This window comes from Xyrauchen texanus, chromosome 8, assembly GCF_025860055.1.
Source record: "Xyrauchen texanus isolate HMW12.3.18 chromosome 8, RBS_HiC_50CHRs, whole genome shotgun sequence".
In the NCBI taxonomy this organism is placed as follows: Eukaryota; Metazoa; Chordata; class Actinopteri; order Cypriniformes; family Catostomidae; genus Xyrauchen; species Xyrauchen texanus.
Genome location: NC_068283.1, coordinates 43,073,603 through 43,093,190, shown reverse-complemented (window position 1 = coordinate 43,093,190; position 19,588 = coordinate 43,073,603). Strand labels below are relative to the sequence as shown.

The following is a 19,588-nucleotide window of genomic DNA, read 5'->3' as shown; positions in this document are numbered from 1 at the left end:
GTCATAAACTCCACTGAGGTGTTTCTACATTAACTAGTCCAATTCTTCAGTCAAAGAACAGTGTGAACATGTATTTGTGCTGCATCACTTGTGCTGTTACAGAGATCTAGATGTGTTATTTATACGAGTGTCTGTATGACATAAACAGAAATATGTCTCATATCATCAATGAAGAGGACAGACACGTCAGAGTCATACAGTGAAACTGACAAACTGAATATCAACAATGTGTTTGTCAGTTTAATGCAGGATGAACATCATCATATGACTCATATTTAGTGAGGATAACAACATTTATTAAATCTGTTAAATCCAAAGACAAAATGAATTGTGTTTCTAGAACAAATAGTTCAGAAGGGAAAAGGAAGTGTCAGATGTTGCAGTGATTGTGTTCATGGACTCGCAGCTTCACTCTTTTTATCTATAAAGTCAAAAGCCCATAAACCGATTTATTTGACAGTTATTATAAGAACATCTTGAACTGTTGACAGCACTGAAGACTTTGAGAAATCACTGAACTTTCCAGAATCTGCTCAGTGACAGCATTAAATGTCACTATGTTGTTCTGCAGTTCTGTTCACTGCTGTGGACTCACACGACTGAAAACTGTTAATAAGAGAAAACTAACAAACACCTCTTAGTGTTGCTCACTTTCTGAACCTCTAACACATAAAGAGAGTGTAAAATACCCATCATGCATCTGGATCTGCAGTCAATGTAAATACAGATTTCAGATGATGCCTGAAATATTGAGGAAAATGTTCTTGTCATATTCAAAGTCAGTTTAGGGCTACAAAGACATTCAACTGAAATAATAAATAAAAATACTTTATTGAGTTTGTGTTTCATCTCTTAACATGCCTCTAAATCTTAATCTTGTGTTTTTCCTCGAATATTTAATGTACAAAACATTCTTCACTTTATTTACCTGTAAACAAAAACATTTTATTTCACAATTTAAATCATTTGTCTTTTCAGATTCAGGGTTCAAGGTTGAACACACTTGTGAACTGGTTGTTCCTCTGGGATGTCCAGTGGTTCTGCCCTGTTTCATTGATCCTCGTTTACTGAAGAAAGATCTGAAGGTGGAATGGAGAAGATCAGGAGATAAATCAGATTTAGTTTGTCAGTATCCAGATAATAAGAGTCGACCAGAGGACCAGCAGCAGGATTATCATGATAGAGCTCATTTCTTTACTGACCAGATTCAACATGGAAACTTCTCCCTCCTGTTGATCAATGTGACAGCTGAAGATAAGGGAAAGTACAGATGTACAGTTTTCAGTGGGCAGGATTCTGTGTTTTCCGTCAGCACAGATTTGGTACCGAGACTACTTGGTAAGTCAACAATATGAAAAATCTTTTGTAGCCTCAATCAACACAATAGTTTGATTTAGTTTTCTATAATATTGCAGCATATTTTCCACAATTACTAAGAAACATTTCCAGAAACCCGTAACACATTTAAAACTGCAACCACAAAGAAGTTCAATCTCAATACAAACATAAAACTTTTCTCAAACACTCTTATTAATCTAATTTAAGCTGTTTGAATAAATTCATAAATTGAGTAAATTCAGGTTGAATATCCTGTAAATGAAGCGACGTGGGGCTTAATGTCAATTACACAGAAAATAATTTAGACTCGTCACTCAATTATAAACTTTTAATTTCACAATAGAAGAAACGAGACAGATTAAAGTCCATAATCATAAATTAAAATACACAGTTTTGAACGTATCGGCACAAGTTAGCTTGAGACTACTGTGATAGAATTGAGTTTTAACTCGTCTGTGTAAAGTTTTATTTTTCTCCATCTGGACTCATTACACACAATAAAGATGATGTTTGCACAATATGGACAAGTGACAACTGTCTGTAAAACTGTTTACATTAATTAACACATCATCTCAAATTCATCCACGTCAGGGACGTGCTCAGACGTTTTGGGGGGCTCAAGTGGAAAAAAAGGCACTTCTCATAATTATTTATTAAAATGTTTTTAAACAAAACGTTAAATATATGAACACAACTCTGACTTCCTCAGAAATTTATGTGAATTCCCTCACACACACACAATTAATTCAAAGTCATTTCTTCTTTTAAATAAACTTTATTGTTTTTATATTATCAGTGGTTTAGTATTTTTCTCTGTTTTTTATTGTGTTTATTTTTAACTCTAGATTCAGTCCTCCGTCTTCACGTGTTTCTGGCCTTTTGTCCAAATATCATCATGTTTTGTGCTTTTGTGTTCTGGGGTGTTTCTGAAGGTGAGTCTTTAAATTCATCTTCATTATTAAATGTGTGAGTTTTGTTTTCATGCCAGATGTTTTATTTTTCTATGTTTAAACATTTATATTCAGTCAAATGTGTTTGTTTCAGGATCTGTGAACGAGACAGTTTGTTGTTGTGCTCTTTATATTGTGAGACCTCTAATGTTGCTCTGGGCCGCTCCATATGTTACAGACTTCACAGGTAAATGATTTATTTCTGATTATTGTTTATCTGAGATCAGGAGATGAATCATAATATCAGGATGTGCAGACATCACATGATCTCTGTGTCAGTAATCTCAATTATATTTTCAGTGTTTTCTGTGATATTATATTTTCTGTTTTACAGGTCACATTAATAAACTGATTTTGGATCACAGTTATGTTGCAGAATATGTTTTTCTCTCAGCTGTTATTTATTCAGGTAAACAATCCAAACACAACAACAATAATTATCATGAACACAAAACAATTCACTTTAACAGTCAGTAAAAAACAAATAATTGTGACTGTCAGAACTGAAGTGATTTAATATTCATGATATTCTACATTATAAAACAATAATATTACACAAATACTTTAAAGGAATATTCCAGGTTCAATTCTAGTTAAACTCAATCAACAGCAGTTTTGGAAAATGTCGATTACCACAAAAATGCATTTATATGTGTCCCTCCTTTTCTTAAAGAACACAGAATTCTGGGTAACACTGAGGCATTTACAATGGAAGTAAACGGGACCAATCCATAAATGTTAAAATAATTACCATTTCAAAATTATAGCCACAAGATGTAAACAAAGTTCATGTTAATGTAATATGTGTGTAAATAAAAACACTTAAAAATGCTTTTTGAGTAAAGTTATGTCCAAATGTACAACTTTGTTGCCATGGCAATGCAACACCGTAAACCTTAAAGCAACCATGAAAACGATCATTTAAACATCATAAAACTCAAATAAAAATGTGTTTCATCAGAACAATCAGTGCAAGTGCTTTAATTAAAGGTGGGGTATGTGATTTGCAAAACGGCCGGCAGATTTTGAAAATACACAACTCTAAGGTCCTACCTTCTCTCCTCCAACGCTGGCCCTGACTCCACCCATTCGAAAAACATGGACGCGCAATCATGCACGAGCGAAAACTCAGATGCGCAGTGTTCTAGCAGTGTTCTAGACTCACTAGTCAAACAGTGCATTCACCTGTCAGACAATTTTTCAGAGCAAATTGTTGACACAGCAGGAAGAGGGGTTCGCATACCACTCTTGAAAGGTGTAGAGCTGATTTTCTCATAACTGTAAAAAAAAGAACATAGCCAGCCCTGGCGTCTGTACAGCGGTCTTCTATTCAAAACAGGATTCATAGAAATGTGGAACAACCCCACTAGCACTATAAAAGCTCTATTCTCCATACATAAATACAATCGCTTCCTGTTACTGGGTCACGAGCTTTGAGTATGCGCACGAACGGGACACGCGCGCCAGGGTGGTGGGGGGAGGGGGGCATGGTACGACCGTTTGATTGACACATTTTATGTCCAATGATTCTAGATGGTCTTGAAAATGATTGGCTGGAGTTTTTCGAGTCCTGCCCGTTCCACAGATGATTAAATTGCTTAATTTTCATTTCAGTGCTTCTAATTTACAGCCAGTAAGTGGGTTAGGAATAGGATTTCAAGTTATTTTGAAAAAATGGTCAAAAAAGAAAATCACATACCCCACCTTTAAATTATAAGTGTCACATGTTGATTTAAATCCAAACTTTGGCCACATTCACTTCTATTGTAAGAGCCTCATTAACTCCAGTTTTGCATATTTGTAAAGAAAAGATTATTTGGCGTAATCAACATCATGCTTCATTGAGTTTAACTTCAGCTTTAACCCAGAATATTTATTTCATGTGTCCTGCTGCAGTTCATTCAGGATTTACATGAATGTGTTCATGTGTTCATCTGTGTTTATTTTCACTCTTATAAAATACATCCACTCATCTGTCATCAATCTGATCAATCAGCATTACATCTCACTCTGAAAACATCATGTTACATGAATTATACACCCAAACAACCCCTAAATAACATCTCAGTGTTGTATCATGATGTCAGGTGTAATAAAAGCAGGTCAAAGGTCACAGGGTCAATGTCAGGAGCAGACAGTGATCTGAAACACTAAAGCACAGATTAATAGAGACAGTCATAAAAACATCTTAAATGAAAAGTGTGTTTAAATGCTTCTGTATTTATATTTATATATACTGTAGTTTTATCTGCATCTTTCTTACAGCTCTTTTAAAATCTGCCTTTGGAAAACTTCTGAATTATGCAGAGATTGAGAGAGCCATAATATCAGTCTTCTTTGGAATAATGTTTCTGTACTGCCTCTGTAAAATCATTTACAGTAAGTATTTCTGTATTATTCTGTTCATACATCATCATGTACCAGTGACATGTTGAGAAAATGATATTAAACCGTGTTTCTGTAGATCAGCAGTGTTTGATTCAGACACAGGAACATCAACAATCATTTATCAATTAAAGAGATGAAAATTCAGATGACATGTTAAAAGTCTGTCATCATTTACTCACTCTTGTGTTGGTTCAAACCCGTGTGACTTTCTGTCTTACGTGAAAGAGAAAAGGAGATGTTAGGCTGAGTCACAGTGTCACGTTCCTGTGTTGTCTGCCCCGGGTTTTCTGTTTCACATGCCACTTTTCACGTTCCATGTCACGTTTTCCTTGTTGTCCGCCCCGTGTTTCATTGTCTGTGTAAACAAACTACATCTCCCATGGTTCCCGGCCCTCATCACCTCTGCCACAGCGTTATTGTCCGCACCTGTATATCGTTTGTTATCCTCCTGTGTCGCTGTATTTAACCCCGTTTGTTTCTCCATTCCCCTGTCGGTCTTTGATGTATGTGGACGCCTGTTATCCGTGCTCTCTGTCTTTGTTTACTTCCCGTTGAACCCTTTGTATGCCTTCCATGTTTCGTTAACCCTTTGTATGCCCTCCATGTTTCGTTAACCCTTTGTATGCCCTCCATGTTTCGTTAACCCTTTGTATGCCCTCCATGTTTTGTTTTACCTTTTCCCATCGTGGATGTTTTCTTTGTTCGTGGTTTTTGTTATTCAATAAAGCTTCCGCTGCATGTAGATCCTCGTCCCGTGTCTGCCTTCACCGTCAATCGTGACACACAGTGAGAGGCCATGAATTATATTATATTATATTATATTATATTACATATTTATTGTCTTGAATTGGTCATCAGGAATGAGGGTCCTATTTTAAGAGCACTAAACGAAACGAGCAAAAAATAATATTTTGATTAACTTAAAAAGTAAGTAACCTGATGCCTTAAAATTGAGTTTATTTAAAATAAAATGTTCCTTATATTGAAAATGTCCAGAGATAAAAATATTTCTTCATTTAATAACAAAGTTATTGTGTTTAATTTCCTGAACCCTCCTCGTGCAAAGTTCAGCATCTTTTGGAAATGTACAGAAAGTCAAATCCGGACGTTTAATTTACAATTTCTGATCATAAAACACTTCAGTGTCAGTGTTTATAACTGTTCTTCCCGACCGCTGCCATAGTTTATTTGAACTATGATGATATTCACAAATGCAGAAGTGTGAAACTCAGGGTATTCTGTCCTGGCAGTTGTGTTAAAAGTTCTGACAGATAGTTTACAAGAATGAAGCTTCGTGACAGTCTTTCTTTGTCTTTAATGCACTCTACTTCACTATATCTTTTCTTTTGTAAAACTGAAAGAAACATAAACAAAAACACAAATTACAGAGTAATTCACAAATGTATATATTTTCACATTCACGTGCATTCATGTACACATTTAAATAACTGAACAAACAACCCGTCATTCATTACTTTGAATTGCATTTAACAATATGCATTTGCATAAAGAAAAGTTTACAAAACCTTGTCAGAAATGCTACACATTAGCTAGTCCAAGCATTCATATCAGACCATCGATCAATTAACATTTCACTAAATGTTCAGCTTTCAAGTAAACTTGTACATAAGAGCGCTACACTTGTTTAAGCACAACAATTATAACTTACGGTCGTATCTACTCCAAGGACCGTTGAACGACGATGTGCACCAGAACACAGACGGAGAACTTTTTTACAGACTTCCTGTTTCAATTCTATAAACAGGTGCAGTAACATTTTGCACCACTAGATGTCACAGTTGAACCACAGACTCAAATCAAGGACAGCTCAACAAAACTGACACGATTAAGCCCTATACAGAACACAGGGACTAAAACTTTATCGTTTTTCATTCGGAGCTAAATCTGTATTTTTTCGTTCCGGTTTTAGTGTTTCGAGGCGTCTTTCCAGAAGATTACCGGTTATAACGTAATAAAAGAACAGTTAAGGACATTATTTAGGGGGTAAATTGTGTTAATAAACATCATTAAATGAATCACTGCTGGAGTTTTTTCAGAGACAGATTCAGTTGAACATTTTATTTGTGTATTTAATATTTTAAACAGTAAAACTGCATCACTCATATTATATTTAATGGAGCGGTCAACACTGGAAGTGCGGCCTTCAGATGAATCACTGAACATGTCAACAACACGCGTGTAATCAACGTCATTAAACACACATGTGAACTAAACTCAACATATTAAATTGACAAGATTATAAAAATAAGCATGAATGATGTTTGTTCCGGTTTTCAATTCGTTCTGCAAAAAAAAAAAATTAAAATCCTTTTTCTGTTTCTGTTTTTGATATTTGAACCGTTTTTAGTCCCTGATTAAAGTGATTGTGTCGGTCTGGATGGAGGGACTTTTGCACTTCACTTCTACATGTCGATTTATATTAACAAATGTCATTAAATGATTGAAACAAAAGAAATTAAACAAATTATTTCTAATTCTTTCTTAATTCAAATTTTACTTTAAACAAAATGAAAATCGAATTAAATTAATGATAATGTATTTCATATTAAATTTTCTGCCTCTTTTGCTGTAAATGACAATCTACAACAGACACAAAATTACCAAAACAAATTATACAGTAAATATAATTGTACATTTATTATTAATAATAATTCATGTTTATTTTTAAAGCACATTTACAGACGTTGAACCAAAGTGCAAGTTAATAATAATAATTCAAATAGTAATAAATAAAAATTTATAACAGGAGAAAAGAAAGAATAGTAAAAGCAGAAACAATAAATCGCAGTAAAAAAGGTAAAATATTATTTGAAATGATCTGTGCATAAATTTATTGATTTCCATCAGTTTCATCAAACCCCCAAACTTTAAAGAAGTGACGCTCATGTAATATATGTTATAATAAACATCACAGACATGATTTATTCATCTGAATTCATCTGCTCTTGTTTATTAACACATTCAATTATTATTATAAACTCTCATTATAATAACTGAAAACTGGATCAAACATTTGGATCCTAAATATTGTAAATATTTCCCATATAGTTTTAGTTGCAAAGATTGGACAGAAAAGTGGACGGATAATTGACATATTTGACGTTGTGGTTGATCTGATCTTTGAGTTTCTGCCAACATTACAATTCATTCTTCTGTTCTACATGTTTGGATCAGGCAGAGGAGGTGAGTCACATTTATTATTGATCTGGATTCATTTGCATTTGCTCTGTTCTTCACATTAATACCAAACATAGATAAAACATTTTTGTAACGTTCATTGCTCCTAGTGCCACATTAAAACAATCATAATGAAATACTGTGAATCTGTTGTTGTCAGTAATCTTCATTAATGTGATGACTCTCCTGCTTTTAGGACTTTTCATTGTTGTGCTTTTACCAATGATGCTAACAATGACAAATGACACAATGATTTTTAGATGCTTCTACAGGCTCGACTGTAAGTATTTAATGATTTCTGATCTGATCTGTTAAAACTGCATCAATAACTCAGTAAATGATCATTGTTATGAACTATTAAAAATGATTCTGTCTTTGTCAGTCATCATGAATTTATGACACTCGTCATCTTTTATGGTTGACCGTGTGAATAAGAGTAAATAGTTTTAAGAGAAATGAATCTCCAGTTCTTCACTGATTTCAGTCTTGATCTGATCTGGGGTCAGTTGTGAGATGTTTTCTCTGTTATCTGATCATCATTGTCTTCAATTCACTTTTAAACCCTGATCAGCTTCATTTCTGTTAGTATGAAGAGTTTAATGAAGGAAAACTTTCTCACACTTTCGTCTCTTTCAGGTTCAGGTTCGGTCATAGGAACAGTGCAGTTAATATTAATGTTAGTGATGAATGCAGTGATGATGGGTTTTCTCATCATGACACTGGAAACTGAAACAGGTATGATCATTATTACACAGATAATATGAGAATATATTCATAATACACTGTGTATTTAGTATATGATCATGATATTGTTTCGGGATGAGCAAGACACGGACACAGTGGGTGTGTTGACAAGTTTCGGAGAGGCATTTATTGGAAATAATAATAAACGTAAAATGTCCATAAAAGGGGAAAATAAAGTGTCCAGGGAAATAGGTTCGTAATAAAGGGGGAATCTGACATCCTCGTGGTGAGACGGGGAAGGGTGGGGTAGTGTCTATGGGATGGCCCGGGTATGAGCTGGGTCGGCCGCACACGCTCCCCTCTTGGGTCCACAGTCCAAGGGGCGGCGGTGTCTTTGGAGGCCCGCGGCAGGTGAGAGGCTGCGATGAGTGCATTTAATCCGTCCGGGGGTCCGAGGAGTGGGTCCGGCGGCACGTCCACTCGTCTGATCACTCCCTACAGTTCGTATGTAACGTGACATGGGCCTGTACAGGAAACAGAAATGATTCTTAGACATCGAGATTTTAGAGTTGAACTAATTATTTCTGTTTCTCATAATTTGTCCTTGGCTGCATTATCAGTGTTTCCTTATTGGGACTTTAATCAAAGTTTGCGTAAGTGACGTGTTTGGGTGATTTGGCTATTGAAAATTTAACATTTTAATTTAATTCTGCTTAAATGAACGAAATGACTTGAATAAAGATTCGTTCATTTTGCTGAACGAGACTCAAAGATATGAAGACAAATAATGAACTGAACTCTGATTATAAACTCAGATTTTAATTCACATTTAGAATAAATTATGTAGTTCAGCACTTGAAACTGAAGTAATCGTTATCAATAACAATCAGCTGTAAAAGGGAAATATTGGTTTGGGATGTGCTGCGTTTGGAGAAATGTCTCGTGTCATCATAGAGAATACAGAATACATACAGTGAATAATAATGACAGCACAGATCTCTTAGTTTGAGATATTTCTGTTGTATTACAATCATGTACTGAGATCAGTTCAGTATTTGAATAAATCTGTAATCTTGAGTCTGACTGACAGAAGCTATAAGACACATTCAGTCGAGGAACAGATCATTGAGAGACATGTCTCATCAGAAACTGTATTAGCTGCAAACATGTACATTAATGCATATCAAATACTCCTCAAATGTGCTCTTCATCCCGACCCTCGTCCCAATGAAACACCATCAATAAAATAAAATAATAATAAAAACATGATGAAAAGAACAGTTGTCGTTCAGCTGTTATATATATTATATATAATACCAGTCAAATATAAAATCTTAGTAATGCGATGATATCAGACAATGATGCACAAATCATTTTAATAATGTATTAAATATTTAACCCTTAAACAATTTTGGTTCACACAATCATTTTAAGTTAGATTTATGTCTGCAAAGATAAAAACATTTTGCTGAGAGATATTCAAGATATATTCTTTGTAAAACAAGTTCATATCTTAATAAATAATGTTTGTTCATGGTGCAGCATCTAATCTTTGTGACATTTACAGTCTTATCTCTAATGATACAGTTTCTCGTGCAGTTAAACGCAGTAATCACGTGTCTGGATGGGGAAACGAATATGGTAATTGTATGCAAATGAGGATATGCAGGTGTTGCACACGGCATATGTGGTTATTTTGAGGAGGATTTATTATGTATTACGTACGTGCAGTTTTATAAATCAGATTTTTTTTTGGTGCATACTCAAAATCTGCCTTTTGAAGTAAGACACAAAGGAAGACGCACTTTTAGGAAGAAACCAGAGTTTTATACGTGAGGCCCCTGGACCTGACAATGAACATCGAGAGGTGACATGGAATATGACGCATGAGGTGCAACAGTATCAACCAGCAACCTCAACACTGACACTGACACGTGCGTTTCAAAGACAGCGGTGATGAAGCATTATTCACATTATTCACATTATTCACATCAGGTGTGCTTCATCACCGCTGTCAGAATGAGGCTTATTAATTATGCATCTCTTCTCCTGTCCTGCCCAAATCCCGTCCTGAGTCTGAAAGTCCCGAAGAGTTGGGGTGAGGATGATGAGCGGGAGGGGCGGATCATTCGCCACAATATATAAAACACTGTTGAGTTTATGGAGATGTGTTTCATTTTATGGACACTCTATATAATTAAGTTAAAGGCACAAAAATTCATTATAATCAAAAGAATAAATAAAAAGTTAAATTATAAATAAGAAACTTTAATGAAAATGTAATGAAGAGATTTACTTTTTATTTTTTTACAGATCCTATTGGATGGGCCTGTGTGATTGTGTTTCTGCAAATACTCTGGACAGTTGTAAAGTTTACAGATCCCTTTTATGATGATACATATTTATCTTTTGATCGAGGTACAGTATTGATGATCTACTCTGATTATCTTCTCTGAGTGATGTTTTATTCCTTCAGTGTGTCAGTATGAGTGCATGTACAGTTAAAGAGTGATTCATTCAGTGTGTCAGTATGAGTGCATGTACAGTTAAAGAGTGATTCATTCAGTGTGTCAGTATGAGTGCATGTACAGTTAAAGAGTGATTCATTCAGTGTGTCAGTATGAGTGCATGTACAGTTAAAGAGTGATTCATTCAGTGTGTCAGTATGAGTACATGTACAGTTAAAGAGTGATTCATTCAGTGTGTCAGTATGAGTGCATGTACAGTTAAAGAGTGATTCATTCAGTGTGTCAGTATGAGTGCATGTACAGTTAAAGAGTGATTCATTCAGTGTGTCAGTATGAGTGCATGTACAGTTAAAGAGTGATTCATTCAGTGTGTCAGTATGAGTGCATGTACAGTTAAAGAGTGATTCATTCAGTGTGTCAGTATGAGTGCATGTACAGTTAAAGAGTGATTCATTCAGTGTGTCAGTATGAGTGCATGTACAGTTAAAGAGTGATTCATTCAGTGTGTCAGTATGAGTGCATGTACAGTTAAAGAGTGATTCATTCAGTGTGTCAGTATGAGTGCATGTACAGTTAAAGAGTGATTCATTCAGTGTGTCAGTATGAGTGCATGTACAGTTAAAGAGTGATTCATTCAGTGTGTCAGTATGAGTGCATGTACAGTTAAAGAGTGATTCATTCAGTGTGTCAGTATGAGTGCATGTACAGTTAAAGAGTGATTCATTCAGTGTGTCAGTATGAGTGCATGTACAGTTAAAGAGTGATTCATTCAGTGTGTCAGTATGAGTGCATGTACAGTTAAAGAGTGATTCATTCAGTGTGTCAGTATGAGTGCATGTACAGTTAAAGAGTGATTCATTCAGTGTGTCAGTATGAGTGCATGTACAGTTAAAGAGTGATTCATTCAGTGTGTCAGTATGAGTGCATGTACAGTTAAAGAGTGATTCCTTCAGTGTGTCAGTATGAGTGCATGTACAGTTAAAGAGTGATTCATTCAGTGTGTCAGTATGAGTGCATGTACAGTTAAAGAGTGATTCATTCAGTGTGTCAGTATGAGTGCATGTACAGTTAAAGAGTGATTCATTCAGTGTGTCAGTATGAGTGCATGTACAGTTAAAGAGTGATTCATTCAGTGTGTCAGTATGAGTGCATGTACAGTTAAAGAGTGATTCCTTCAGTGTGTCAGTATGAGTGCATGTACAGTTAAAGAGTGATTCACTTCAGTGTGTCAGTATGAGTGCATGTACAGTTAAAGAGTGATTCATTCAGTGTGTCAGTATGAGTGCATGTACAGTTAAAGAGTGATTCATTCAGTGTGTCAGTATGAGTGCATGTACAGTTAAAGAGTGATTCATTCAGTGTGTCAGTATGAGTGCATGTACAGTTAAAGAGTGATTCATTCAGTGTGTCAGTATGAGTGCATGTACAGTTAAAGAGTGATTCATTCAGTGTGTCAGTATGAGTGCATGTACAGTTAAAGAGTGATTCATTCAGTGTGTCAGTATGAGTGCATGTACAGTTAAAGAGTGATTCATTCAGTGTGTCAGTATGAGTGCATGTACAGTTAAAGAGTGATTCATTCAGTGTGTCAGTATGAGTGCATGTACAGTTAAAGAGTGATTCATTCAGTGTGTCAGTATGAGTGCATGTACAGTTAAAGAGTGATTCATTCAGTGTGTCAGTATGAGTGCATGTACAGTTAAAGAGTGATTCATTCAGTGTGTCAGTATGAGTGCATGTACAGTTAAAGAGTGATTCATTCAGTGTGTCAGTATGAGTGCATGTACAGTTAAAGAGTGATTCATTCAGTGTGTCAGTATGAGTGCATGTACAGTTAAAGAGTGATTCATTCAGTGTGTCAGTATGAGTGCATGTACAGTTAAAGAGTGATTCATTCAGTGTGTCAGTATGAGTGCATGTACAGTTAAAGAGTGATTCATTCAGTGTGTCAGTATGAGTGCATGTACAGTTAAAGAGTGATTCATTCAGTGTGTCAGTATGAGTGCATGTACAGTTAAAGAGTGATTCATTCAGTGTGTCAGTATGAGTGCATGTACAGTTAAAGAGTGATTCATTCAGTGTGTCAGTATGAGTGCATGTACAGTTAAAGAGTGATTCATTCAGTGTGTCAGTATGAGTGCATGTACAGTTAAAGAGTGATTCCTTCAGTGTGTCAGTATGAGTGCATGTACAGTTAAAGAGTGATTCATTCAGTGTGTCAGTATGAGTGCATGTACAGTTAAAGAGTGATTCATTCAGTGTGTCAGTATGAGTGCATGTACAGTTAAAGAGTGATTCATTCAGTGTGTCAGTATGAGTGCATGTACAGTTAAAGAGTGATTCATTCAGTGTGTCAGTATGAGTGCATGTACAGTTAAAGAGTGATTCATTCAGTGTGTCAGTATGAGTGCATGTACAGTTAAAGAGTGATTCATTCAGTGTGTCAGTATGAGTGCATGTACAGTTAAAGAGTGATTCATTCAGTGTGTCAGTATGAGTGCATGTACAGTTAAAGAGTGATTCATTCAGTGTGTCAGTATGAGTGCATGTACAGTTAAAGAGTGATTCATTCAGTGTGTCAGTATGAGTGCATGTACAGTTAAAGAGTGATTCATTCAGTGTGTCAGTATGAGTGCATGTACAGTTAAAGAGTGATTCATTCAGTGTGTCAGTATGAGTGCATGTACAGTTAAAGAGTGATTCATTCAGTGTGTCAGTATGAGTGCATGTACAGTTAAAGAGTGATTCCTTCAGTGTGTCAGTATGAGTGCATGTACAGTTAAAGAGTGATTCCTTCAGTGTGTCAGTATGAGTGCATGTACAGTTAAAGAGTGATTCCTTCAGTGTGTCAGTATGAGTGCATGTACAGTTAAAGAGTGATTCATTCAGTGTGTCAGTATGAGTGCATGTACAGTTAAAGAGTGATTCATTCAGTGTGTCAGTATGAGTGCATGTACAGTTAAAGAGTGATTCATTCAGTGTGTCAGTATGAGTGCATGTACAGTTAAAGAGTGATTCATTCAGTGTGTCAGTATGAGTGCATGTACAGTTAAAGAGTGATTCATTCAGTGTGTCAGTATGAGTGCATGTACAGTTAAAGAGTGATTCATTCAGTGTGTCAGTATGAGTGCATGTACAGTTAAAGAGTGATTCATTCAGTGTGTCAGTATGAGTGCATGTACAGTTAAAGAGTGATTCATTCAGTGTGTCAGTATGAGTGCATGTACAGTTAAAGAGTGATTCATTCAGTGTGTCAGTATGAGTGCATGTACAGTTAAAGAGTGATTCATTCAGTGTGTCAGTATGAGTGCATGTACAGTTAAAGAGTGATTCATTCAGTGTGTCAGTATGAGTGCATGTACAGTTAAAGAGTGATTCATTCAGTGTGTCAGTATGAGTGCATGTACAGTTAAAGAGTGATTCATTCAGTGTGTCAGTATGAGTGCATGTACAGTTAAAGAGTGATTCATTCAGTGTGTCAGTATGAGTGCATGTACAGTTAAAGAGTGATTCATTCAGTGTGTCAGTATGAGTGCATGTACAGTTAAAGAGTGATTCATTCAGTGTGTCAGTATGAGTGCATGTACAGTTAAAGAGTGATTCATTCAGTGTGTCAGTATGAGTGCATGTACAGTTAAAGAGTGATTCATTCAGTGTGTCAGTATGAGTGCATGTACAGTTAAAGAGTGATTCATTCAGTGTGTCAGTATGAGTGCATGTACAGTTAAAGAGTGATTCATTCAGTGTGTCAGTATGAGTGCATGTACAGTTAAAGAGTGATTCATTCAGTGTGTCAGTATGAGTGCATGTACAGTTAAAGAGTGATTCATTCAGTGTGTCAGTATGAGTGCATGTACAGTTAAAGAGTGATTCATTCAGTGTGTCAGTATGAGTGCATGTACAGTTAAAGAGTGATTCATTCAGTGTGTCAGTATGAGTGCATGTACAGTTAAAGAGTGATTCATTCAGTGTGTCAGTATGAGTGCATGTACAGTTAAAGAGTGATTCATTCAGTGTGTCAGTATGAGTGCATGTACAGTTAAAGAGTGATTCATTCAGTGTGTCAGTATGAGTGCATGTACAGTTAAAGAGTGATTCATTCAGTGTGTCAGTATGAGTGCATGTACAGTTAAAGAGTGATTCATTCAGTGTGTCAGTATGAGTGCATGTACAGTTAAAGAGTGATTCCTTCAGTGTGTCAGTATGAGTGCATGTACAGTTAAAGAGTGATTCCTTCAGTGTGTCAGTATGAGTGCATGTACAGTTAAAGAGTGATTCCTTCAGTGTGTCAGTATGAGTGCATGTACAGTTAAAGAGTGATTCCTTCAGTGTGTCAGTATGAGTGCATGTACAGTTAAAGAGTGATTCCTTCAGTGTGTCAGTATGAGTGCATGTACAGTTAAAGAGTGATTCCTTCAGTGTGTCAGTATGAGTGCATGTACAGTTAAAGAGTGATTCCTTCAGTGTGTCAGTATGAGTGCATGTACAGTTAAAGAGTGATTCCTTCAGTGTGTCAGTATGAGTGCATGTACAGTTAAAGAGTGATTCCTTCAGTGTGTCAGTATGAGTGCATGTACAGTTAAAGAGTGATTCCTTCAGTGTGTCAGTATGAGTGCATGTACAGTTAAAGAGTGATTCCTTCAGTGTGTCAGTATGAGTGCATGTACAGTTAAAGAGTGATTCCTTCAGTGTGTCAGTATGAGTGCATGTACAGTTAAAGAGTGATTCCTTCAGTGTGTCAGTATGAGTGCATGTACAGTTAAAGAGTGATTCCTTCAGTGTGTCAGTATGAGTGCATGTACAGTTAAAGAGTGATTCCTTCAGTGTGTCAGTATGAGTGCATGTACAGTTAAAGAGTGATTCATTCAGTGTGTCAGTATGAGTGCATGTACAGTTAAAGAGTGATTCATTCAGTGTGTCAGTATGAGTGCATGTACAGTTAAAGAGTGATTCATTCAGTGTGTCAGTATGAGTGCATGTACAGTTAAAGAGTGATTCATTCAGTGTGTCAGTATGAGTGCATGTACAGTTAAAGAGTGATTCATTCAGTGTGTCAGTATGAGTGCATGTACAGTTAAAGAGTGATTCATTCAGTGTGTCAGTATGAGTGCATGTACAGTTAAAGAGTGATTCATTCAGTGTGTCAGTATGAGTGCATGTACAGTTAAAGAGTGATTCATTCAGTGTGTCAGTATGAGTGCATGTACAGTTAAAGAGTGATTCATTCAGTGTGTCAGTATGAGTGCATGTACAGTTAAAGAGTGATTCCTTCAGTGTGTCAGTATGAGCGCATGTACAGTTAAAGAGTGATTCCTTCAGTGTGTCAGTATGAGTGCATGTACAGTTAAAGAGTGATTCATTCAGTGTGTCAGTATGAGTGCATGTACAGTTAAAGAGTGATTCATTCAGTGTGTCAGTATGAGTACATGTACAGTTAAAGAGTGATTCATTCAGTAATGCACGAGATCCAGCGGTGTTACAGTTCTCATGTCCTCTCTGTGTCTGATTGTTTCTTCTGTTTAAGCTTCTGTACTGGAGATATTATTGGATTTGTCAGTGTGATACTGCAGATATTGATAACTTTACTGTGATGAATATGTTCCTCATTTGTGTGTCTGCTTGATGACTAAATGTTTACAGTATGTAATTGTAATTTAAAGACACTGAAAATATTCTGCACCTTGTTTCAGTCACAATTATTCTCAGTTTAATCTCTGATGAAAGAGACAAATGGAAAATGTGTGTTTTAATTTCTCAGTTAAATCAGTAATTAACAGTTAAACACATCATAGTTAGTGTAACACAATCAAACATGAACGTTTAAGAGGATCATTCTCAGTGAAGGGCTTCAATCTTACAGTATTATACAAACACACATGAGTCAGAAACGAAATGTTCTGGAGATCATTTGTGTTGTTCAATACTGATTTGGTTTTTTCAGTGTTTCTCTCGTGTGTTTTATCTTGAATTGCAGATTTTCATCGTTATGTGTCTGTGTATCTGTTTGGATCAGTTGGTGTTGTTTTAATAAGCGCTGTTGCTCTGATGACAGAACTGATACTGAAAACAGGTGAGTAAACAACAACAACATCATACAATATTTCATCTAATATCTGAGAGACAATATTTATAAACAGTTCATGGTAAATGTGTTTGAGGAACAGGGTTTATTTTGACTCCAGTGAATGTTCAAAAGCAGCTTCAGTCATTATATAGTTGATCTTTGCCTGAATGTTGGTTTTATTGTGTTTGGACTGTGTTTGAATCCCAGTCTCCGCTATATTATAAAGACAGACAGAGATCAATAAACAGTCATCGAGGAGTCTCATCTCAAGGCACAAATCACATTCATCATTCAATGTTTATTTGGAACAATTACACTCAACATTAATATGATCATTAATCAGCTCTTTATGATTGAATGTATTCCTCAAACACAGTGAATTATAATATTAAACAGTAATTATTATTGTTTTCATCATCAGTTAATGGTGAACGTGCTGTGATGGATCTGAGATTCGTTCTGTTTCCCTCTGAAAGTCTCTTTGTCGTGTCTCTGATGATTTTAGCAATGTTTCCATCCAGTGAGTATAAACTATCATTTATTATTATTATTATTATTATTATTATTATTATTATTATTGCAGAGACGTTATATGAGCTGATCTGAAAGTATTTTGAGGTCTCTCGTCTCTTTAATTCCAGCGTTGGAAGTTTTATTTATCTTTTATATTGTTATAACTAAAGTGATACTTGTGAAATGAAGAGAGTTTATTTTCCTGCTGTTTAAAAGTGTGTAAATCTGATATGATCATTCATGTGGCTTGTGTGTGTGTGTGTGTGTGTGTGTGTGTGTGTGTGTGTGTGTGTGTGAATCTGACATGATCATTCATGTGGCCTTTATCACACTGTGTGTGTGTGTGTGTGTGTGTGTGTGTGTGTGTGTGTGTGTGTGTGTGTGTGTGTGTGTGTGTGTGTGTGTGTGTGTGTGTGTGTGTGTAAATCTGACATGATCATTCATGTGGCTTTTATCACTCTGTGTGTGTGTGTGTGTGTGTGTGTGTGTAAATCTGACATGATCATTCATGTGGCCTTTATCACACACGTGTGTGTGTGTGTGTGTGTGTGTGTGTGTGTGTGTAAATCTGACATGATCATTCATGTGGCCTTTATCACACTGTGTGTGTGTGTGTGTGTGTGTGTGTGTGTGTGTGTGTGTGTGTAAATCTGATACGATCATTCATGTGGCCTTTATCACACTGTGTGTGTGTGTGTGTGTGTGTGTGTGTGTGTGTGTGAGTGTGAGTGTGTGTGTGTGTGTGTGTGTGTGTGTGTGTGTGTGTGTGTGTGTGTGTGTGTGTGTTTGGGCTTGTTTATGTGGTTTATGAGAACATTTTTTTAGGTTACAAATTAGTAATTACAAGGGTATTATGCTATAAATGTGGTTTATGAGGACATTTCTATTGTCCCCATAATTCAAATCGCTTAAAAATCATACTAAACAATGTTTTACTGAAAATGTAAAAATGCAGAAAGTTTTTTGTGAGGGTTAGGTTTAGGGGTAGGGTTAGGGTTAGGGTATAGAATCTATAGTTTGTACAGAATAAAAATCATTATGTCTATGGAGAGTCCTCATAAGGATAGCTGCACCAACATGTGTGTGTGTGTATGACAGTGAGTGTGTGTGAGTGTGTGTGTGACAGTGTGTTTGTGTGTGTGTGTGACAGTTTGTGTGTGTGTGTGACAGTGAGTGTGTATTGTGTGTGTTGATTTGTGTAAAGCTGCTGTTTGATTGACAGTGAGTGTGTGTGTGTGTGTGTGTGTGTGTGTGTTGATTTGTGTAAATCTGCTGTTTGATTGACAGTGAGTGTGTGTGTGTGTATGTGTGTGTGTTTGTGTGTGTGTGTGTTTGTGTGTGTATGACAGTGAGTGTGTGTGAGTGTGTGTGTGACAGTGTGTGTGTGTGTGTTTGTGTGTGTGTGTGACAGTTTGTGTGTGTGTGACAGTGAGTGTGTTTTGTGTGTGTTGATTTGTGTAAAGCTGCTGTTTGATTGACAGTGAGTGTGTGTGTGTGTGTGTGTGTGTGTGTGTGTTGATTTGTGTAAAGCTGCTGTTTGATTGACAGTGAGTGTGTGTGTGTGTGTGTGTGAGTGTGTGTGTGTAAATCTGATATGATCATTCATGTGGCCTTTATCACACACTGTGTGTGTGTGTGAGAGACAGTGAGTGTGTGTGTGTTTGTGTGTGTGTGAGTGTGTTTGTGTGTGTGACAGTGTGTGTCTGAGTGAGTGTGTGTTTTGTGTGTGTTGATTTGTGTAAAGCTGCTGTTTGATTGACAGTGAGTGTGAGTGTGTGTGTGTGAGTGTGTGTGTGACAGTGTGTGTGTGTGTGTTTGTGTGTGTGTGTGACAGTTTGTGTGTGTGTGACAGTGAGTGTGTTTTGTGTGTGTTGATTTGTGTAAAGCTGCTGTTTGATTGACAGTGAGTGTGTGTGTGTGTGTGTTGATTTGTGTAAAGCTGCTGTTTGATCGACAGTGAGTGTGTGTGTGTGTGTGTGTGTTGA

General features: G+C 36.3%; 1 protein-coding gene across 3 annotated transcripts in view; it reads left to right on the top strand.

The window, feature by feature from the left end:
* Positions 1-19,588, top strand: part of LOC127647776 (uncharacterized) — a 417,720-nt gene that overhangs the window by 326,431 nt on the left and 71,701 nt on the right. The window contains exons 6-9 of one of the 3 annotated variants that reach the window (XM_052132238.1): positions 1,086-1,338; positions 2,184-2,270; positions 2,383-2,475; positions 2,623-2,697. In XM_052132238.1, coding sequence (XP_051988198.1) covers positions 1,086-1,338; positions 2,184-2,270; positions 2,383-2,475; positions 2,623-2,697 — 508 coding nt within the window. The remainder of the gene's footprint in view (positions 1-1,085; positions 1,339-2,183; positions 2,271-2,382; positions 2,476-2,622; positions 2,698-19,588) is intronic. The other 2 variants (XM_052132239.1, XM_052132240.1) reach the window with 2 other exon arrangements.